Raw genomic sequence first — 19,912 nt, forward strand, 5'->3', positions numbered from 1 at the left:
CCTTTTCTGGATAAGTCTGTTCTGAAGTGTTTCCCTGGTCAGCTGACTGCTAAAGCAAGCCAGTGAATGCAGGAGTACCAGATTGGTGCTCTGCTTTCAAACTTGGTGGTAGCTTTTCCTGTCTCTAGTTAGTTGATTTTAAGATATGTCTTTGATTTTTAAAAACAAAATTTGGATGTTTCAGGTGGGAAAGTTAGCATTATGATAGATTTTTTTAGAAGAGAATATTACGTTTCCAGCTGAACTTGGGACACTGGATACTTGGATTAAGATGAAGAGTGGAAGAAACATCCTGTAGGTTCAGAGTGGTGCTGCATTTAGACCTTGTGGAAGGTTCAGCGCAGAGCACAAGGCTGCTGCTGATGTGTCATCTTCTCCCTCCCTGCAGCCGTGCTCCTTGCACTGGGAATGCTGCAGTGGATGCACATGCTTGTTCCCTGGAGTGTCTGACTGGGGACAAGAATTTGTTGAAATCCTTTCTTGGACTTGCTGATCCTGTCTATCTATCTCCCCAGCCTTTCATGTCAAAACATTCCATGAGGTCCCTCTTGTGGTGTGTGAAAAAACCAGTCTTTTGTTTATCTGTTTTAAGCTGATCTCCTGGTAATTCCAGTGAATGCTTCCTACTCTGGTGGGATATGGTGAATAACCTCTCTGTTCCTGCTCTCTGTGTGGCCAGAACAATCTGCATCACCCAAGCCTTTCCAAATGGAAGAACCCAGCATTTGGGCTTTTCCCTTGCCTTCCTCTGGACCTTTTCTTAGCAGTTAAAGACATTTCCAAAGATTTTTTCCTTGGGTCCATTGCAGATCCAGAAAACAATAAAGAAGACAGCTCGCAGGGAGCAGCTGATGCGAGAGGAGGCCGAGCAGAAGCGTTTAAAGACGGTGCTGGAGCTGCAGTTCATTCTGGAGAAGCTGGGGGACGATGAAGTGCGCAGCGACCTCAAACAGGGATCCAACGGGGTGCCAGTGCTGACAGAGGAGGAGCTGACAATGCTGGATGAGTTCTATAAGCTGGTTTACCCTGAACGAGACATGAACGTGAGGTAGGGTTACAGCAAAGTGCTCCTCTTTCTAATTGCCAGTCAGTTAACAATGTATTTGGTATGGTAATTTAAAGACTCAGTACGAAATTAACTCTTATTAATTAATTTTTAAGGTTGAATGAGCAGTATGAGCAAGCATCTGTTCACCTGTGGGACTTACTGGAAGGGAAGGAAAAACCAGTTTGTGGAACAACCTGTAAGTACAGTCTCTGCATGAAGAGACAGCACACAGAATTTGTGTCTGAACTAAAACACATCTGATGTAAGAGAACTTGGGCAGTTAATTATCTGTGAGGTCTTAGAGGAACTACTTTTTCTCAGCTCTTAGCTGGACTGTAATAGTGACTTGTGAAGTTTGTACTCAGTCTGTGGTGTATTTTTTATACTGGCTCAGCATTACTCAGTATTGAAGCTCAGTCTATTCCTGCTGTTTCAGCAGTATTCTGCTGCTGATGGTGCTCAGTAACAGTTCTTTGTTTTCTGCAGACCTGGGTGTGAACAAGGTGACAGTGTAATACGTACACTAACATGGCATTCCTTACTGGGATGTTCTCTCCCCCTTAGCTCCTGCAAAAAGTGTTGCAGTTTTGCCCTCTCTTCATTGATTACCTGCAGATCAGGCTGTGACCATGCCAGCCAGACTGCTTTTTATGGAAATCATTCCCAAATACCTGGCCTAGGCAGCCAGCAATACTGCTTTGCCAATGGTGCTGATGTCTTTTGGGTTAAGATGCCTCAGCATTCATCTGAAGCACTGAGGGCAATTGTTCTTTGCTTACAAAGAACACTTCACCTCAGGAGAAGAACCCTCATGAATCAGATGGTACCTGTGTAGATTTATTTTTATTGACAGTTAGTTGTTTTGGAAGAAATTGTCTTACAGTAATGGTTTTAAGTAACAGGAATAAAAGTCTAGTAATTAAATTCATAAACTTGACCTCACTGTGAAGTGCTCCACAAAACTTCTGAAGCGTTCTGTACTCTTAAGATCCTTCTTGCCCTTCAGATTTTTCTGAATGACAGTGGGTTATTTATGGATTTATTGAATGTGACCCAGTAAGAGAAGAAATCTCTTACTGGTGCTCATGGACTGGCTTGGGGCAGCAGCATCTTCCCAGCAAAAGGGTCATAAAATGTACATGCAATCTTTTGGAAGGAAGGATGGAAGGAGAGAGAGGATGATGAGGACTGAGGTGGTGCTGATGTTTCCCTGTTCCATTTCCCCAGATAAAGCACTGAAGGAGATTGTTGAACGCATCCTCCAGACCAGTTACTTTGACAGCACCCACAACCACCAGAATGGGCTGTGTGAGGAAGAGGAGGCAGCACCTGCACCTGCAGTAGAAGACGCTGCAGCAGAGGCTGGTGAGGAGGGGAAGATGCCCTGTGACTGACACATTTGTGTTGTTCTGTCATGTCTCTGCACTCCTCAGAGTGATTAAATTGCAAATGCAGTGTTCATCTCTAGCACTGAAACCATCCAAGATCAAAGTTGTGGCTGCCTGAGGCTTTTCCCATTTTTCAGTGGTTCCCACCAGTTTAAGCTGAGCTAGAAGGGAGCAGTTTCTGAAGCAGACAGTGTAATTACATACTTAAGAAACTTGGGAATGTTGTATCCAATTTTAAGACAACTCAGGACATTTTTCCCTTTTGTGGAGAAGGCATAGCTGAACATAACTCTCGCTAGTGAGAATTTAATGGGTTTTTTCCTTTTAAATTCAAAGCTCTGAGAACATTTGTTATTACTAATTCTCTGTTAACACCCATGACATTTCTTCTTTATTCTGAGACACGAGATTTTTCTCATCTAACTTTGTATTTTCTAGGTCTATAACATGAGGGTGGTTGAGGTCTTTATTATTGTTGTTTTGAGATTTTTATTTTCCCACATAAATGGTTTGTTTCTTTTTCTTCCAGAACCTGATCCAGCAGAAGAATTTACTGAGCCAACTGAAGTTGAATCAACTGAGGTATTATTCACAGAAACACTGTCATTTTGTATACCTTCAATGCCACTTACTTTTACTTTCATACCCTTTCTTATTTTTATTTTAGTATGTAAACAGACAATTCATGGCAGAGACTCAGTTCAGCAGTAGTGAGAAGGAACAGGTAGATGAGTGGACAGTTGAAACGGTTGAGGTAAGATCTTGTGTACTGCAGGTAAAATTGCAATCCCTGTTTCTGCTGGCTCACAATTCATGATAGGTTTTAGTGTTGCATCCCTTCTCCCCCAATATATAAAAGAATACATTTATTTAAGTAGGCTTGGACTTGCTACTTGATTCTTTAATTACATACTTAGCCCAGGAATACCTAAAATAAAAAGAAATAAAACCTATTTAGTCTGGCTAAGTTTGCAGAGAACTTGCTTTTCTTCATTAGTGGCTTGCTTGGGAAAACAGGGCTTAAAAGTCTTATGCTTAAAAAGACTTAAGGACTTCTTTTGAAGTCTTTTTTCTTTTTGGAGAACGTAGCTGCAAATGTAGAACTTGAAAGTTTATCTACCCAGCTGCTGACAGTGTGGTGTAGTTTTGCTTTCATGAAGTACAGGTGCCTGGAGAGGGAGCTGAAAATGAGTAACTCAACTAATTCCTACTCCAGATCGCTTATGTGCATCATTTGGTGTTAAAATGTGCTCGTATGTATGTACATCTCTGCTTCCCAGAACTACAGCTCTTCAAGTATCTCACTTGTTACTCCTCTGCACTTGAGTGGTGTTCACTTGTGGTGTTTGTGGTGCACTGGTGTTGGGATCCATTCCCAGTTCAGTGATTTGCACTCAGACTTTGCTGCATGTGCAAGTCCATTATTTTATTGCACTGGAATTTGTGGTCCTCGTGTACGGGGAAAGACAAAGGCCCCTGTTTGGTATGTTGGAGCTTGAGTTGTGTCTGTCTGGGAAAAACAAGTATGAGCAGCTTCTTTCAGGTGCTGGAGAGTTAATTTTTGATTGATTTTAGCCTTCTGCAGCAGCAAATTGCAGATGGTCAGTTTTTTAGACTTTCCTGGTGCCTTTGGCTGTTTTTAAGTGTAGGAGTGGAATAAGTGTTCATCATCTTGTGAAGTGCTGAAAAACAGAGCAGCTGTTTTGATCTGATAAACTAATCTGGATGATTTTTACATTGAGTCTGGATGAAATTCCTATTTTACAGTGTTGAAGACCACTTAGAGATTTAATAATACTGAGGTTGAGTGTGAGACTTCTAAAACTAAGTAGACAGCTTTGCCATGTATGTGAAGGAGTTTGGTAGTTCCTTGTCACAGTATTTCATTTACTTACTTAAAAAACTCTTAAATTGTCACTGCTACTCACTGTCTACTGAATTTTAAGAATTTTAAAATGTAAAATTTTAAATGTATTTTAAGAATTATCTTAAGAAACTGAAGAAACCCTCCAAACCCATACATTAAAGTCATGCTTGGTTGGAGTGTTCTTAGAAAGCACAGTATTTTAAAATTATTGATTAATTGGCTTCAATTATACCCATTTTATATCTGTGTTTCTACTAAGAGTCCAGAGTGGTTCAGTTCTCTGTTCTTAATAAAAGGAGCATGGATGAAGGCATAATTCAGGTTGTAAATTTCAGAAACTCATAATTTCCTGGTCAGCTGAATCTGGAATTGGCTCAGCTTTGTTTTCATAGGACAATACAGAGAATGTGTGCTTCAATTGCCCTTTCTGACCCAATATCTTTGACATGTTAGAAGGGAATAATTTAGAAAAAAAAATAAAGTTGAAGCCTGTTTCTTCATAATAAAAAACTTTATTTTCTCAGCTGTAATACAAAAAAAGGGAAATTGAGAATATCTGCCTGTAAAATTATTCTTGCTGACACCACAGTCTCCTTTCTCAGGAGAATGCAGCTGGATTGTGCTTTGGTAAGAGGGTGACACAGGTTGTACACTGATAGCTGTGAATTTTGAAATCTGAAAGAGAACATTAGCTCAGAAGATCTCTGTAATTGTTCACTAAGGGGGAGGATATCATAAACTCCTCTCTTTTTCTTTCAGTAACCCTCAAGTAGATGTGATACAGTCAGGATTTCTGTGCTGTGTTTCTAGTTTGGGAAGTGATGATGTCTTCACAAGGATGTTTTTTGTATGGTCCTTCCATAACTTTTAAACTAAATAATTGCCTTTTGAATTTTCCACGTGTCTTTGCATTATAGGATGTTCTAATTTTGGTGAATATGTTCTTTATTGGTAATAGTATTTATGGGGGTTTTTAATTGTTGTTTTGTAGGGTTTAATTTTTTTAACTGCTTCTTCTGTAATTGGTGCCTGAGTGTGGTTGTACACAAAGTTCTCTGTGTCTTAGATTGTGGAACTTTGGTTGGATGGATTTTGTGTAGAATTGAAAACTGTTCTCAGACTAACAAAATACAAGTTCATTCTCTTTGCTTGTGGTGTCATTAAACTTGAGGTTTTACCTTTCCTTCTCTTTTTTAATCTGTCAGTCCCCTGTCAGTCTCCTTGCCTTGTGTCTGGCAGCTCTGCCTGCTGACAAGGTTAAATTAATCACACAACTTGAAATTTGCTCAGTTGTTCCATCCTACTATGGTTTACTTGCTCAGAGTACCCTGGTAGTGCTAATAAGGCTGAAGGAGTAGGTCCTAAACTGTTCCTTGTGACATCAAATAAGGAGTACTGGAAAAGATAATGTAAAATATGAAATACCATCTGAAGTTACTGCTATGCTATTTGTGGAAAAGGAAAACATTGGGTATTTTTGTCTCTGTTGAGTTCTTGATGATTCCATTGACTCCTTTTTTTTTTTTTCTTGAAGACACTGAAGTGTTGTGAATGACTTGGACTCCGTAAGTTGAGTGGTAGGGCTCAAATAACTGAGAGTACTTTTGGTAACAGTTATGCAGGAGATGAGTAGATGTTGGTTTTACCACTCAAGTTTCACCTGATGATCTGGCTTGCACTTTTTCTTCAATTTTTAAATTTTGTCATGTGCAAAAGGTCTATATATGTGCTCTAGATAATTTTTTTCCACTCATAGGGCTTAATTCTTAATTTGGAAACAGTCCATAATGTGAAATTCAGGGACTGTTTGATAGAGCAGAGTTGTGCTTGGTTTCCAGTGTGGACTGCCTCAAGGTGTATTTTTCATGGGAATTGTCAAATTGCTTCTCTGGATTGCTACCAGTGGTGGTTTGGTTCTGAAGGGGATCTCAAAGAGGACTGTGGTTAGCTTTTAGTTTTGTTCAGATTCTCTGTTTGGGATTTGCTCAAGGAACAAGCCATTGGAGTTGGTGAGGCAAGTGCATGTGCAGAATGCCATGGACAAACAAGGTTTGGAAATATGGGCAGGCAGTAGGGATGCTGGAACATGCTGTAGGTTTCTTGGAGAAATAAATAAGGAACATGCAGGCTTTGAGGGTGGATAGTGACAGTGTGAGGCATAAAGTTCAGACCTTTGTTATAGGATGGTTTGTAATTGTCATGGCTGGGCACAGAAATCTGTTTTCTGCCGTCCTAATAAGAAATCATGTGTTTTACATCAATATTGGACCTTTCAGGTGCCTGTATGCTAATTTATATCCTGTGTAACTAAGTTTTAAGGCATAGCTGTTTATCTGGAATGTTAGTGATGTTACAAGCTGATTGAAATAGAGAAGTAATGGTAAGAGACAATGATATTTTTAAAGGGCATTTGTTGGCATTGAAAATGGCACTTCTGGATTACAGGGCTGCCTAAAGAGCAGGTGAGGGACTGGTTAGGGCCATCAAAGTGCAGCTCAACCATCCTTGTCACTGTCTGTTTTCAAAGTACTTGCTGATGGATGTTTGAGGTGCCCATGTCCAGCTTGGCTGGTTGCTCTGCTGTCTAATCAGGCGCTGTCTGAAAGCCCATTGCAGTTTGTTCCTTTGTTGATGTTTGCCACTTTGGGATATGTTTGGTAAATCTGAGCTTTCTTGCCCTCCCTGATCTGTGCTTCTGCTTCTGGGCTTCTGGTGTCCCCTCACGGTGCTGTCTGGCAATCCTTGTCATGCAATGCTGCCTGCTGTTCCTGAGACAGTAAATCAGGGAGCTAGGGTAACAGTGGCTGTGAAAATTGAGCATTATGAAGTCTTTTAAAAGACCAAAAAATTCTGACTCCACTTATATTTACCAAAAAGCTGTAAGAAAATAATTCTTCCCCATTTCTGCATATTTCTGAAGTTTACTCTTCCCCCACTTCCTTTAAATTTCCAAATGGTGATAAATTGCTGTCTCAAATCCTGGTCTAAAAAACTCCATGTGATATTGAACAAATACTTTTTTCATGGGGAAAAGAGTAGATGGAGAGAAAAAAGAGCAGAGTGTGAGCTCTGTAATCCTGTGAGTGCTCAGATGAGTAGCTGGCCACAGTACTGACCTGTCTAGGATGTAATACTGTCCTTCAACACCACTACAGCAATTCATCATCCATAACCACTCAGGCAATAGCCAGAAATGCAAGAACTCCTGAGTCACTTGAGTGCAGCGTTGCCTGGAGCTGAAATTGCAGTTGGTTGTTGTCTCTTGTTAGGTTGTAAATTCCCTGCAGCAACAGACACAGGCGACGTCTCCTCCCGTCCCGGAACCTCACGCACTCACTGCTGTGGCTCAGGCAGACCCCCTGGTCAGGAGACAGCGAGTACAGGACCTCATGGCACAGATGCAGGGCCCCTACAACTTCATGCAGGTATTTCTGTACTCTGAGCATTCATCTGTTTAACCCACAGCAGTAGTGTGGGTTTGATTTTTATTTTTTTAATTTTGTTTTTTTTTTTTTTCTCCCCAGGACTCGATGCTGGAATTTGAGAACCAAACGCTTGATCCTGCCATTGTATCTGCACAGCCCATGAACCCAGCCCAGAGTTTGGACATGCCCCAAATGGTTTGCCCTCCAGGTTTGTAATGGTAAATCCTAAAGGGAAATACTGGGGAAGCCTGCAAGTCATCTCTTAGAAATGCTTCAGTTGCTGCTGCATAATAAAAAGGTCTCCACAATAGTACAATCCTGTTATAGTGTGTTTTTTCTCAGAAATGTGATTTTACTGTTTTTTAGGCTTCCAGTTCTCACTTGCTTATAGGTTTTGCTTGGAAATACAGAGAAACTAAAGCTTCTTTGGTTTTGCTTTGGATTATTTTGGACAACTAGAAAAAATGTTCTTTGTGTGGAAACAGGAGTGGGTAATTTAAATATAGCTTTACTATGCTTAAGGCTTCATCATCTTCATGGTGATCAGCTTTCACATAAGTGCTCAGAGCAGATAATAATGCTATTCTGTAAAAGGCTTGATTTTACTGTGTAATAAGTGAAATTATTTTCCTCCAGTTCATGCTGAGTCAAGACTTGCCCAGCCTACCCAAGTTCCTGTGCAACCAGAAGCTACACAGGTAAAATGTTTAGTAAATTCTTTAGTAAAATGTTTAGTAAATTTAGTAAATTTGTATTTGAGTTTGATATTGGGCCTGATTTGAGTTAAAAAAGGATTTATTTCCTGACTACATGAGAGACTTACGAAAAAGCTGAAGGTCCAGGTTTGGGAAATTGGTGATCTCCATTGTTGCTTACAGGCATTACTAGTTCCTGGTTTCATTCTCTACTAACATTGCAAATTTCCACTAATGGGAAGCAGGTAGTTTGTTATTTCTTTGCAACAGAAATATCAAAACCACTTGGTTACAGGGCATCTGTGTCTGTCCAAGTGAGTGTCAGGGCACAAGCAGATCTCATGCATTAACTATATGGAGTTTGTGTTCTGTTTGATTATTCCCACTTGCTTGGATTGGGATTTTACCCTGGAGTTGTAGAGCAGTCAGTGTGAGTTGAATGCTGTTTCCAGTTGAGCTTTTAGGGATCTCCTAAACTTGGTTCTGCACTGTATAAATGAAGTAATCACTTTGTTGTTAAGATGTTTCAGTTGTCTGGTGATTCAAGATTTTTTTTATTAAGCATATGTGACATCTCTGAGGACTCTTCTGGTCTCAGTAATGGGTCTGATCCATGTAGGTGTTTGCAAACCAAAAAAAAAATCGGGATAGGTGATGCATCTCACAGTACAGGCAGTGTAAATTGCTTCCTTTGGCTTGTCCAGATTAGGTCTGCAAGGCTTAAGTCACTCATTTATATAGAAACAGGAGCAAGGGAATTATTTCTTGAGTTTGCTCTGTATGTACCTCCTGAAATGCTGGTGCTCTCCACAGTTTTGTTGTCTCGTAGGAGTAGAATCATTTTTTGGGGCAGAGAGTTTTTTTTTTCTCTGCACTAGTTTTTATTTTGCTGTTAGGTGATGTCTGACTTAATCCAATGGATTTTTTTTATTTCCCTTACCTCAACCAGTGCTGCCAGTGATTCTCTCAAGGATCTTGCAAGCAGTAGCTAAACTTACTCTTGGCTTTGGAACATTCCGGTGTGATGTGAACACCCCCATCAGTTATGATCCATTGCTTCTTTAACTCCCCAGTACAGTCTTTAATGCAAAGTGCTCTGCTTTCCTGGCTGGACTTTTCCCTGGGCTCTCTGTATGGGAGCAGAGCTTGTAAAATGTAAAACTCAGGCCATTGGAAGCCAGCCCTTGGCCACTTGTGTTTGAGCTTGGAGCTGTGTGTGGTGTTAGAATGTTGGTGGTTAAAAAGTAATTATTTTGTAGTGGTTTGAAGATGTGCTGGCTCACAGACCAGAGAGTACCATCCACTCCAGAGTTCTCTGATACTTTTTACAAAACTGTGTGTGAGCATCAGCTGACTTCTGGGGGCTTTGGGGTTTATTTTGTCAGGTTCCCTTGGTTTCTTCTACAAGTGAGGGATATACAGCTTCCCAACCCATGTATCAGCCTTCTCACACAGCAGAGCAACGGCCACAGAAAGAATCAATTGACCAGATTCAGGCAAGTCAGGTTGCACAGGGGTGGGAAGAACTTTGATTGCAGGTGGCATCAAATGTTAGTCTATGTTTCTTAGTAAATAACATTATTTTTAGTTGATAGGGGTGCTTCAATTCCCTTTAATTTCAAAATTCTGAGCCTGTCTGTGACCAGTGAGTCCTCCATAGCAAGACTTTTCATTTGGAAGCTTGTTTGTTTAGTTGGATGCAGCATGCCAACATCAGCATGGGAGCATCAGTGTTGTTGGCTTAGGAAGTGGGATTTATTTTTTCACAGCAGTTAGCCTGGAAACTTCTTCATTTCCCCCCTCTGGATTTTTCTAGTTATGTTTCAAGTTAATGAGGGAGGAGATGGTTAGATTTTTCCTCTCATTATGCTGTTGTGAATTAGGCTGTTGAGCTGAAGTACAAAAGAGTCATTAGTAGAGGTGAAGCTGAGGCATTGCCACTCTTTGTTTAAACAAAGTTTTTGAAGTTAAATTTTTGGTACCTCTAGAGCTAAAATGTTGTTTGTTTTAATTATTAGGCTTCCATGTCCCTGAATGCAGACCAGACCCCATCCTCATCATCACTTCCCACTGCATCCCAGCCACAGGTGTTCCAGGCTGGATCCAGCAAGCCTTTGCATAGCAGCGGAATCAACGTCAATGCAGCTCCGTTCCAATCCATGCAAACAGTGAGTAGGAAATCAGTCCTTGATCCCTTTGCCTTGGTGCTCACTCCTTGTGGTGGGATCAGTCATGCAGCTACATATGATAGTCCGTGGTTATTCACATTTCTAAGACTTTGATGCTTCTTTACAGAGCCTTAAAACTGAATTTCTGCTCTTACAGGTATTCAACATGAATGCACCTGTTCCTCCTGTGAATGAGCCAGAAACCCTTAAGCAGCAAAACCAATACCAGGCCAGTTACAACCAGAGTTTCTCCAATCAACCTCACCAAGTAGAACAATCAGATCTCCAGCAAGAACAACTCCAGACAGGTAAAATTCTTGTGACCTTGGTAGAGCAGGTGATAAGTCTGTGACATCCTAGATGATGAAGCACAGCATGTCACAGGTTCCTTTGCAGGCCTTACCTCTGAGCAATACCAGGTTTAAAAAAACTCCATGAACAGGATTATTCTAATACTTGAGTGAAGTACTGGCTCTGCTGATGTTAAGGTTGCTTTAAAAAAAACAGTGCAATTTGAGGTGACATTCTGTAAAGGAAATAATAAGTCAGAAATGAGAGCAAATGAGGATTGCTTCTCACAGTAGATGTAAGGTCACAAAGACCTGGAATCTTGTGCTGAAATCAGTGAGAAATTATTTTAATTCAGCAGGCAAAATGCTTTCCAGGTTAGCAACTTAAAAAAGTATAAGTCTGTATCCAGAGCTGTTTTTCTCTCAGCACTGCCTTCACTTCACTTCCACTGAAGTGCTAACAAGTACTAGATGTGGAACGAGGACAAAGAGCCTCATCCTTTTCCTCTGTAACAGAATATTGGGTTTAAGGAGAGATAGGTGGGAACATAAAGAAATTCAGACTTTTCTACTTCTTTTCCCCCCCAATTCCCCTGCAGTGGTTGGTACCTACCACGGTTCCCCGGACCAGAGTCACCAAGTGGCAGGAAACCACCAGCAGCCTCCCCAGCAGAGCACTGGATTTCCCAGGAACAGCCAGCCTTACTACAACAGCCGGGGCGTGTCCCGGGGGGGATCCCGCGGGGCCCGGGGCCTCATGAACGGCTACAGGGGCCCAGCAAATGGATTCAGAGGTGAGCAGCTCTGCAAATCCCTCCCTGAGCTCTGCTCGACCCTGGGGAACACCAGCTCAGGAGAGCAGGGGTGTTAAACTGACCTGCTGTTGGGAGACTGGGGTAGCAGCCCTGTGAGACAGCGAAACTTGCAGTAAAAATCTTACTGGTTGTAGAGCAGCAACTTTAATTTTAAGTGTTTGGACTCTTACAATATAATAGTAAGCATCTACTGCAAGTGTAAGCAAATGCAGAAACATCCATCCATCAAGCAAGGAATTCAGGTGCAAGTTGGTATTTCAAAAATGCTTAGTGTTTCCACAGTGCATTTTGTACAGTGTAGTTCTGTGTTTCATCAGAATGAGAATAGGCTGGTTTATGTAGAAGTACAAGAGTCCAAAAGTCACTAGGCCAAGGGAATTAACAGGACTGGAGGAATGATAGTAGTAGATGGATAGATAGAATGTAGTTCTGGATAGATAAGAGAATGTTCATGATCCCTGGACCTTACATGTGTGGCTGTCAGTGTTTCTGCAAAGAGGTTTATGTTAGAATAGGACAGAGATTTCCTTGTCAGGTTTTCTGGGATTACTTATGGACTCGGGTACTGTCTTCCATGTTCTCTTTCCCTTCTGTGGCTGGGGAGTAGAGAAGAAATATGTGTAATAAAAATGCAGCTGATTGGAGAGTGAATGCAGTAATCACAGCTGGGACATTTGCATCCTACCTAGGATCATGTTTAGCTCTGAACTGAATGTTCTGTAAATCAAACCTCGGGTTACTCTGAGAAATGCACTGAATTCTGCCTCCTCCCAGGCCTTATGAGGTGTTCATTCTCATTTCTTGTGATATATTAGCTCTGATGTTGGAGACATTTGCTTGATTTGCAGGTAAACAGCCTTTCCTAAAGGGATGGGATTTTTTTTAAGGTTTAGGTGAAATGCTGTTGCTGCTTTTCTTTCTATAGTAGCAGAAGGTCAAATATTAAGTGCAGCTTTGATTTCCAAGTGAAAGATTTGTGCCCTGTTTCTTAGGGGGATACGATGGCTACCGTCCTTCCTTTTCCAACACTCCAAACAGTGGCTACACACAGCCCCAGTTCAATGCTCCTCGGGATTACTCAAACTACCAGAGGGTAAGCTACCTGTGGGGAGGGAAATAACCTGCCAAAAGCACTCAGAGCTGGTAGTGACATCTTCCTCTGGGACTTCTTTATTGCTCAGGAAGACAAACTGCCCCTGTGTAGTTTGGAAAACACTAAATGCATCTGTTTATATTTCTTAGTTATATTGAGCAACACATCCTGTAGCTAGAGAGAGCATTTGTGACTGCATATTTTATTACAGCTGCTAGGCACTAGTGGAAGTAAGAGTTTATTTTTTAAAGATTATTTTTTACTAATAAAATGTTACATTTTGAAATTGCAGGTGTTTTGTCAGTGCACATTGTTCTAAAAGGTCCTTGTTTTGCTGGCAATTAATAACAGGTTTTATGTTGTAACTTTTTAAATTTCTTTGCTTCAGGATGGATATCAACAAAATTTCAAACGTGGCTCTGGACAAAGTGGACCTCGGGGAGCTCCTAGAGGTAATTTCCTGAGTACGGAATAATTGATTTGGGTTGAGTGGAAGTTTCTGAGCCAACTTTTAAAGTTCTGCACTTAAAAAGCAACCTCACTCCTTAGTCAGCAGCTCACAATTAAGAATAAGCTGACTTGAATTATTGGGATCCTGTGAACTGGTGGTGGAAGTCAAGTTGGCTGTTAAATGAGGAATTCTTGGAAAAGAAGCTAAAACATTCAGATATAGTAGAGCTACCTAACTGTCTTTTATTAATGAAAGCCTTGGGAAACAGACCCGACAGACATAATGAGGCTGTAGTTAAGTTTCTAAATTCTATTTTCATCACATTTCCTCAGGTCTTTTTCTTAGAACATTTTTGATGATGAGACTGTTCTGTCTCCATACAGACATTGCTGTGAGGGCAGCTCAAGGCTGTGCCTTGCATCTGTGAAACCCCACTTGGTAGTTCAGTTTCGAGGGGATTCAGTTTCTGTCCCTGCCTTTTGTCCTGAAAGCCCTGAGGTGTGGAGCTGAGGCCTCTGGAGTTCAGTGCAACATTGGGCTGTGCTGAAGCTGAGAGTGTGTTTTAGGAAGCACAACAAAGTCTGACTGAGTTCAGAGCAGAAGATTTAGGACTATTTTTAAACTAACCAGATTTCCTGCAGAATTCAACCCCCTATTTGTGTTTTCCAGGTCGTGGAGGGCCCCCCAGACCAAACAGAGGGATGCCTCAGATGAACGCTCAGCAAGTGAATTAAACACGTTCACAGGATTCCGTTCAACGCCAAAAACACGCTGGCCAGTGTACAATACATGTTACCAGAAGAGTTATTATCTATTTGTTCTCCCTTACAGGAAGTTTGTTGTAAAGGGACTATTTTCATTACCCATAATGACAGGACTACAGTTGCCAGCTTTATATTCCCTGGATATTGAAAGGAACGAAACAACGTTTACTCTGCATGTTCTGTCCTAAGCATCATCTTGAGCCTTGCACATGAGATTCAGATTCCTCACCCTTGCTAAGAATAAAGCAAAAAAGGCAATTTTCAGGGTGATCCAATCTCCATGGTTAACTGAAGTGGCAGGAAAAAAAACAAAGACTCACTTCTGTCATTTAAAAGTGATTTAACAAAATTCAGATAAAATCTGCAAATTCATAAAGATTTTCTGTGGTGGCAGTTAAAAAAAAAACTTAAATGTTCCCATGAAAAGATGGAAAAGGTGAAGTGTGGCTTGGTAGAATAACTACATTTCATCTTTTTCTTACTAAATCGAAGCACTGAACAGTTCAAGATGTGTAGTGTTGCAATTGCCCTAAATAGACAGGTGGGCTTAGAGGCAGTTTGTGACAAAGAAGAGGCACCCTTAGCTGCAGCACTCCTCATCACCAGGGCCCTGATTCCTGTGGCTATGGAGTTAAGAGCGCTTGCATAACTGCTAATGTAACTGTGTAATTAATTTTTTTTAGGAGACAAGGTGAAAAAAAAAAAGAAAAAAAAAAAGGCTTTGATTTGGCACTTGGACAAAATTTTGCAACAAATCCTGAGCTATAATCTGGATGGCCACTGTATATTTGATGTGAAGTATTTAGATATCTCTTTGAAACACTTTTAAGTTTCTTTGATAGCAATGACTTTTGTAAGGATTGGTATTCTCTATCATTCCTTATGACTTGCACATTGTCTGTCACTAATACTTGACCTTGCTGTATTATCACCTAAATAACTGATGCCGGTACTGATGGAAATCCCTAATGGATAATCATAACACTTTTGGTCACATGTCCTTTTGTCTTTCCTGCAGCCTTGAAGGTTTTAAGAAATCTCAAATGCCCGCTGCTGCTGCCCTTCCAATTGCTGTCTTTTGAAAAGCACCAGTCTGTGTTTGAGTTGATTTCCCCTTTTCAGGGAAATGACAGCCAGCAGTTACAGTTCTAATGGTATAAGCAAGATAAATAAAACATGTTTATAAAAATTGTATCCTGGAACACTGGTTTTCAACGGCTGAAACAGATTCAATGTGATGGGGTGACATTTCATAAGGTTTTTTTTTTCTTTGTTTCTTTGGGTTTTTTTCCCCAATAGTCTCTTTTTCCTGACTAGATGTAAACCCTCCTCCTGTTTTTCTGGTTTTATTCTACTAGCTGTGACTTCTGGGAAACTTTTCTTTCTGATGGACTTTTCCTTTTTTTTTTTTTTTTCCTTCATCAAGGCAGCGATGTATAAAAGAAATGGCATAAGCCTAGGAGCTGGAAAATACCAAGTCTTATTCAAGTTTTACTGCATCCTTGTGGTATAATCTTTGGAAAAATCACTTGTGCCTGCCTTTTGCGCACATGCACTCTCTCTGCAGTGGGGAGAATATTTTGATAGCTGCCTCCATAGAGGTGTTGGTAGTTCTGTTGCATTCTATAGCACGTGTGAGAAGAAAAGTGCTATATTCTCTGTTAAGTATTGCTCATCAAATAATTCCTACCTGTGGAAAGGTGAAATTGAGGAACAGCTGCGTGGTGTTTAACTGTTCTGTACAAAACTGAAGGTTGTTTTCACTCAAAGGGTCATTTCTACTTTGTATCACAACTGAACTTTCAGAACTTGCAGTCAGATACTTTTGACTTCGTTGTGAAGCAGTCTGGAACTCCATACAAATAGGTGGGATATCACTTTTCCATGTCCTGTGTGAAGAGCACAAATGAAAAATGTTTTCACTGCGGGAAGTGATAAGCTTGTGAAGACCATATTCCACACCAGGCATCCTGAAATGGGGCTGATGTCTGGAAGCAGCAGTTTGAGTCAAGGCCTAGAACATTCCTAAACTGCAGTCCGGTGAGAAGTTGCTGTTCTGTGTGTTTTTTAGGAAGCTATTACTGAGATAATAGTCCCAACTGTTTTTTAACTGGAAAAAAAAATAAAAAGACAAACCTTTTAATGTTGAACTGATGTAGGAAAACAGTGAATTCTTTTAATTATTTTATTTTTGTTCAGGCATCAGCTTTTAAATGGTTGGTGGAACACAAGCTGCTCAGCTTTTTCCATTGCACACCAGATGCTCCTTAAGGAACCAGTTGTAGTTTGTCAGTAAATGTGCACCATACTCAATCAGAGACCTCTGAATGGATCAAAACATTCCACCTTGAGTTTGGGGGGTTGGTTTGGGGCTTTTTTCCAACTTGAATTTATTAATAAAACACTGAGCCTCTTCATAGAGAGACAAGTATTTAAACCTCCTGTATGCCAGTGGCCTTTAGAGGAGAGGTGGAACAAGTCCCTGGGATGTGAGCTGGGAATCTGCATGGAGCCCTTTGATCTCCACCGTGGTGTGATAAAGTCTGAAACATCAGCTGGAGTCACCCTGTGCACCCAGAGCCCTCGCTGCTCCTCTGGCCTGCTCAGGGCACCTCTCAGTTTTTACTCCATGGCTTGGCTCTAGTCTGAGCTCCCTCCAGATCCCAAGCACTCCTAGGTGGGTTTCTTTAGGAAAAGGTCCTGTTTAGAGCAAAGACTGTTGCCAGAAGTTTTATGTTGAAGCAAAGCTGTGGCACTTTGGGGCCGGCTCTGCTGCTGAGCCCCTTAGCCCCTTCTGGATGCAGGGATGAGCTCTTTGTTCATGAGCAGCTGGGGTGTGATCCTGGGGCTGGGACAGGGCTGGGGCTGAGCCTGTTCAAAACCAAACTTCTGCCTTCAGCCTCTTGCTTCCTCTTGGCTGCAATTCAAGGGTTTCTGAGCAATTGATTTTTACATCCCTGAAGTATTTCAGATCTTTGTATGGTTTGTTACTCTGTCTGGGAAATTTGGATCCTTCCTAGGCATCCTCCTTAGTGAAAGCTGACCCAGAAATCATGAGCTGTTGTCTTATACCTGAGGCCAGCCTGCTCCTGAATTTTACTCCTGTGTTCCTGCTGTGTACAGGCTGTTTTCTAAGAACAGTTCACCAGTGCAGCTTAGGGATTTTGCTGTGGAGAGGGTTCTAAACATCCCTTATCCCCTGTTTTCTTCCCCAGATCCTGTCTTTTGTATGCAGCAATCTCTGAATCATCAGGCAGAGTAGTTGGAAGAGGATTGTTGGCTTTTGTTACTTAACCAGGCAATGTATCCTGCTAGGACTTAACTCTCAGAGAACCCCCTGACCTTAAAAATGTGTCTTCTCAAAATGTCCCACCAACCTTAAGTTTTTAGGAAGATTGGTTGTGTTTCTTCTTTGGAGAAAGAATTGAGCTTCCCTTTCTTTCAAATGGCATTTGAGTAGAGAGAGGTTACTGAAGGGGCTCTAACTGCAGATAAATACCGCAAAGATGATCAATTACACTGAAAAAGTTCTTAAAATTCATATGATTAAGAACAAATAGGGCAAAATCTTTGTGGTGCAGCAGAGCAAGATAAAGAACCAGTTGGTTGCAAGAATCTTGATGTTCCCCTCACCCTGTTCATGAGGCTGCAGTCACATCCTGGGAAATCCAGACAGTCCCTCTTGCTGATGTGAAACTGTTCTTGGGTGAAGTTTATTGCAAAGTATTGGCATGGGTGCTTGAGCTGCAGCTGAGGTTTGTCACTGTGTGAAGGAGGCTGGTTTAGTTCCTACAATCTTGGCACCTGTTTCTCCAGTTTTCCATCTGCACTGAGCATGGATGGGACTGAAACGTTTCCCTTCACTTGAGCTGGCAGCAGGGAACTTGCAGGGATGTGCTGGGAAGGTGCAGGTGTCCCTCACTGATGGCCCAGAACATCTGGAGAGCAAGGAAGAAATGAGCCCAGACAACAAAACTCCCCTGTTGAACTCAGAGGGCAATTTCCTTATTTAAATCTGGCCTTAAATATATTTGTGATTATTGTTTGGAGTTTGCTGGAAGCTCCCTTCTAATGGTGTTTTTCCTGAAATGAGAGAATTTGTTAAAATGCATCTGAGCCCTCCATTGGTCTGGTCTGATCTTGGCTGTCGTGGAGGCAGTGGCACAACTTCAGGGAAGGAGCTTTTGACTTTGACAAAAAGAAGGGAGCTTCGGGAACATTCCCTTCTTTTTGCCAGCACACTCTCAGTCATGGAGAGGGATAATTGCTTAAACTGTAACATTTTCCTGTTGGCCATTTTTGCAGAGGGAGGGAGGTGGGGAAGGCCCTGCAGAAGTGTATTTTTGGTGTGATGTGGAGAGTGTGATGGGAAACTTCCTTTTCTAGACTGTTCATCTAAGGGCGGAGGTGCTATTCTGTGAACCACTTTCAGAGACTTTTTGAATAGAATGCTATTAAAATTTGTATCTCTCTGGTTCCAGCCTTAAGGGAGGGAAAGAAATCTATTTTCCAAAATCCACTTCCTAAAAGCCACTTAGACTAGCATGTAGGATATCTGCCTTAGGAAAACTAGAGGCTAACTTGGCATTTGATTCTGAATTTAACTTTTTTTTGCTCTTGCTGCAGTTTTATTAAAAGCAAGATTCTCTTCCCCTCTCTTCTAATACTCATAGAAGAGTCAGAAGGGTGTCACTGGCTCGCTTCCAACCCTGCTGGCCCATTTCTACCCAAGGAAGGATCAAGAGGACACCTGGAATTTTGGTCTCAAGCTAAATTTTAGGAAATATCTGTTAGACTTTTAAGAAATGAAAATGTACTTCCTCTTTTGAAGCTCTTGGATTTTAGAATGAATTTTAGTAATGCTTCTAGCACATAAAATAAGTGTTGAGAATTTTTAGTTTGTTGTCAGGTTTAAATTTTCTGATGGCCTTAAACATACCTGTATATATGTCTTTGCAGTTCTTAAACTCAGCGTTGGAAACAAATTGGTCCATGGCTTATGTAAACACTTGACAAATAAATCTATTTAAATGTTTTATGTCCTTCCCTTTTAAGCAAATATTTCATACCTAAAGGGATTGTCTTGCTACACTTCTGTTGCATTGGTGGTTTTGTCTCAGTGACTGGGTTTAACTGGGTTCACCTAAAAGAAAATTGTTCTACAGCCTTTATGATTATTAATTCAGTATTTTTATCATATTTTTGTTATGTTTTGAAACAACAACCCCAAATACATCCAGTGGTATTAAACACATTTTTCCTACGCTGTCACTTGGTTTTGAATACTTCATTGTTCGAATGTTCAAGTAAAAAAAAAAAAAAAAAAAAAAGCAGTATTCAAAGCTAAGAATAAATCTATCTATGCAAATAGCCGAGCTCAACTTTGGTATTGAAAGGCTAGAACAGCTTGAGAATGAAATTCCATGTTTCCGAAACCTCACTGGAATTTCAGCTCAGGTTGATAAATCATTTTCTTGCTGCTCCACGGCTGTGCAGCTTGGGATTTTGTAGGGAAAACTTTCCAACAGCTCTGGTGGATTTATTAAGAAGCAGAGTTAAATGTCAGCAGCTCCCTCCTCATCTTGAGGAGCAGGACTCCCGATATTGATATTCCCTGGGGGATGGCTGAGTGTCCTGAAACAATGAATCCTAAAGATTTGTTCTTTCCTGGATGTGTTCTGTTTGCTCTCTGCACTCCTTTTTCCTTAGGAAAACTAGCTCCAAATGCCCTTTTAAATATATATATATTTAAATATATATATATATATATATATATATATATATATGGTTTTGTCATCTCTCCCCCAGGAGCAAAGGCCACCCAGACTCAGTTGGCAGTTGTGGAAATGGAATTATCTTCATAAAATCAAAATTTTCAAATTTATAAAACTTGCTCTTTGTGCCCACA

At 40.9% G+C, this 19,912-nt stretch overlaps 1 protein-coding gene across 4 annotated transcripts in view; it reads left to right on the top strand.

The window, feature by feature from the left end:
- Positions 1 to 19,042, top strand: part of CAPRIN1 (cell cycle associated protein 1) — a 30,059-nt gene extending 11,017 nt beyond the window's left edge. For 2 of the 4 annotated variants that reach the window (XM_036385183.2, XM_036385184.2), the window contains 15 exons: positions 810 to 1,048; positions 1,162 to 1,244; positions 2,276 to 2,413; positions 2,966 to 3,018; positions 3,104 to 3,190; positions 7,573 to 7,728; positions 7,828 to 7,936; positions 8,365 to 8,426; positions 9,809 to 9,919; positions 10,442 to 10,591; positions 10,749 to 10,899; positions 11,481 to 11,675; positions 12,689 to 12,789; positions 13,178 to 13,241; positions 13,910 to 19,042. In XM_036385183.2, the coding sequence (XP_036241076.1) occupies positions 810 to 1,048; positions 1,162 to 1,244; positions 2,276 to 2,413; positions 2,966 to 3,018; positions 3,104 to 3,190; positions 7,573 to 7,728; positions 7,828 to 7,936; positions 8,365 to 8,426; positions 9,809 to 9,919; positions 10,442 to 10,591; positions 10,749 to 10,899; positions 11,481 to 11,675; positions 12,689 to 12,789; positions 13,178 to 13,241; positions 13,910 to 13,974 (1,764 nt within the window). In that variant the 3' untranslated portion in view covers positions 13,975 to 19,042. The remainder of the gene's footprint in view (positions 1 to 809; positions 1,049 to 1,161; positions 1,245 to 2,275; positions 2,414 to 2,965; positions 3,019 to 3,103; positions 3,191 to 7,572; positions 7,729 to 7,827; positions 7,937 to 8,364; positions 8,427 to 9,808; positions 9,920 to 10,441; positions 10,592 to 10,748; positions 10,900 to 11,480; positions 11,676 to 12,688; positions 12,790 to 13,177; positions 13,242 to 13,909) is intronic. The other 2 variants (XM_036385185.2, XM_036385186.2) reach the window with 2 other exon arrangements.
- Positions 19,043 to 19,912: the final 870 nt, after the last annotated feature.

This window comes from Molothrus ater, chromosome 6 (assembly GCF_012460135.2).
Source record: "Molothrus ater isolate BHLD 08-10-18 breed brown headed cowbird chromosome 6, BPBGC_Mater_1.1, whole genome shotgun sequence".
Classification (NCBI taxonomy): Eukaryota; Metazoa; Chordata; class Aves; order Passeriformes; family Icteridae; genus Molothrus; species Molothrus ater.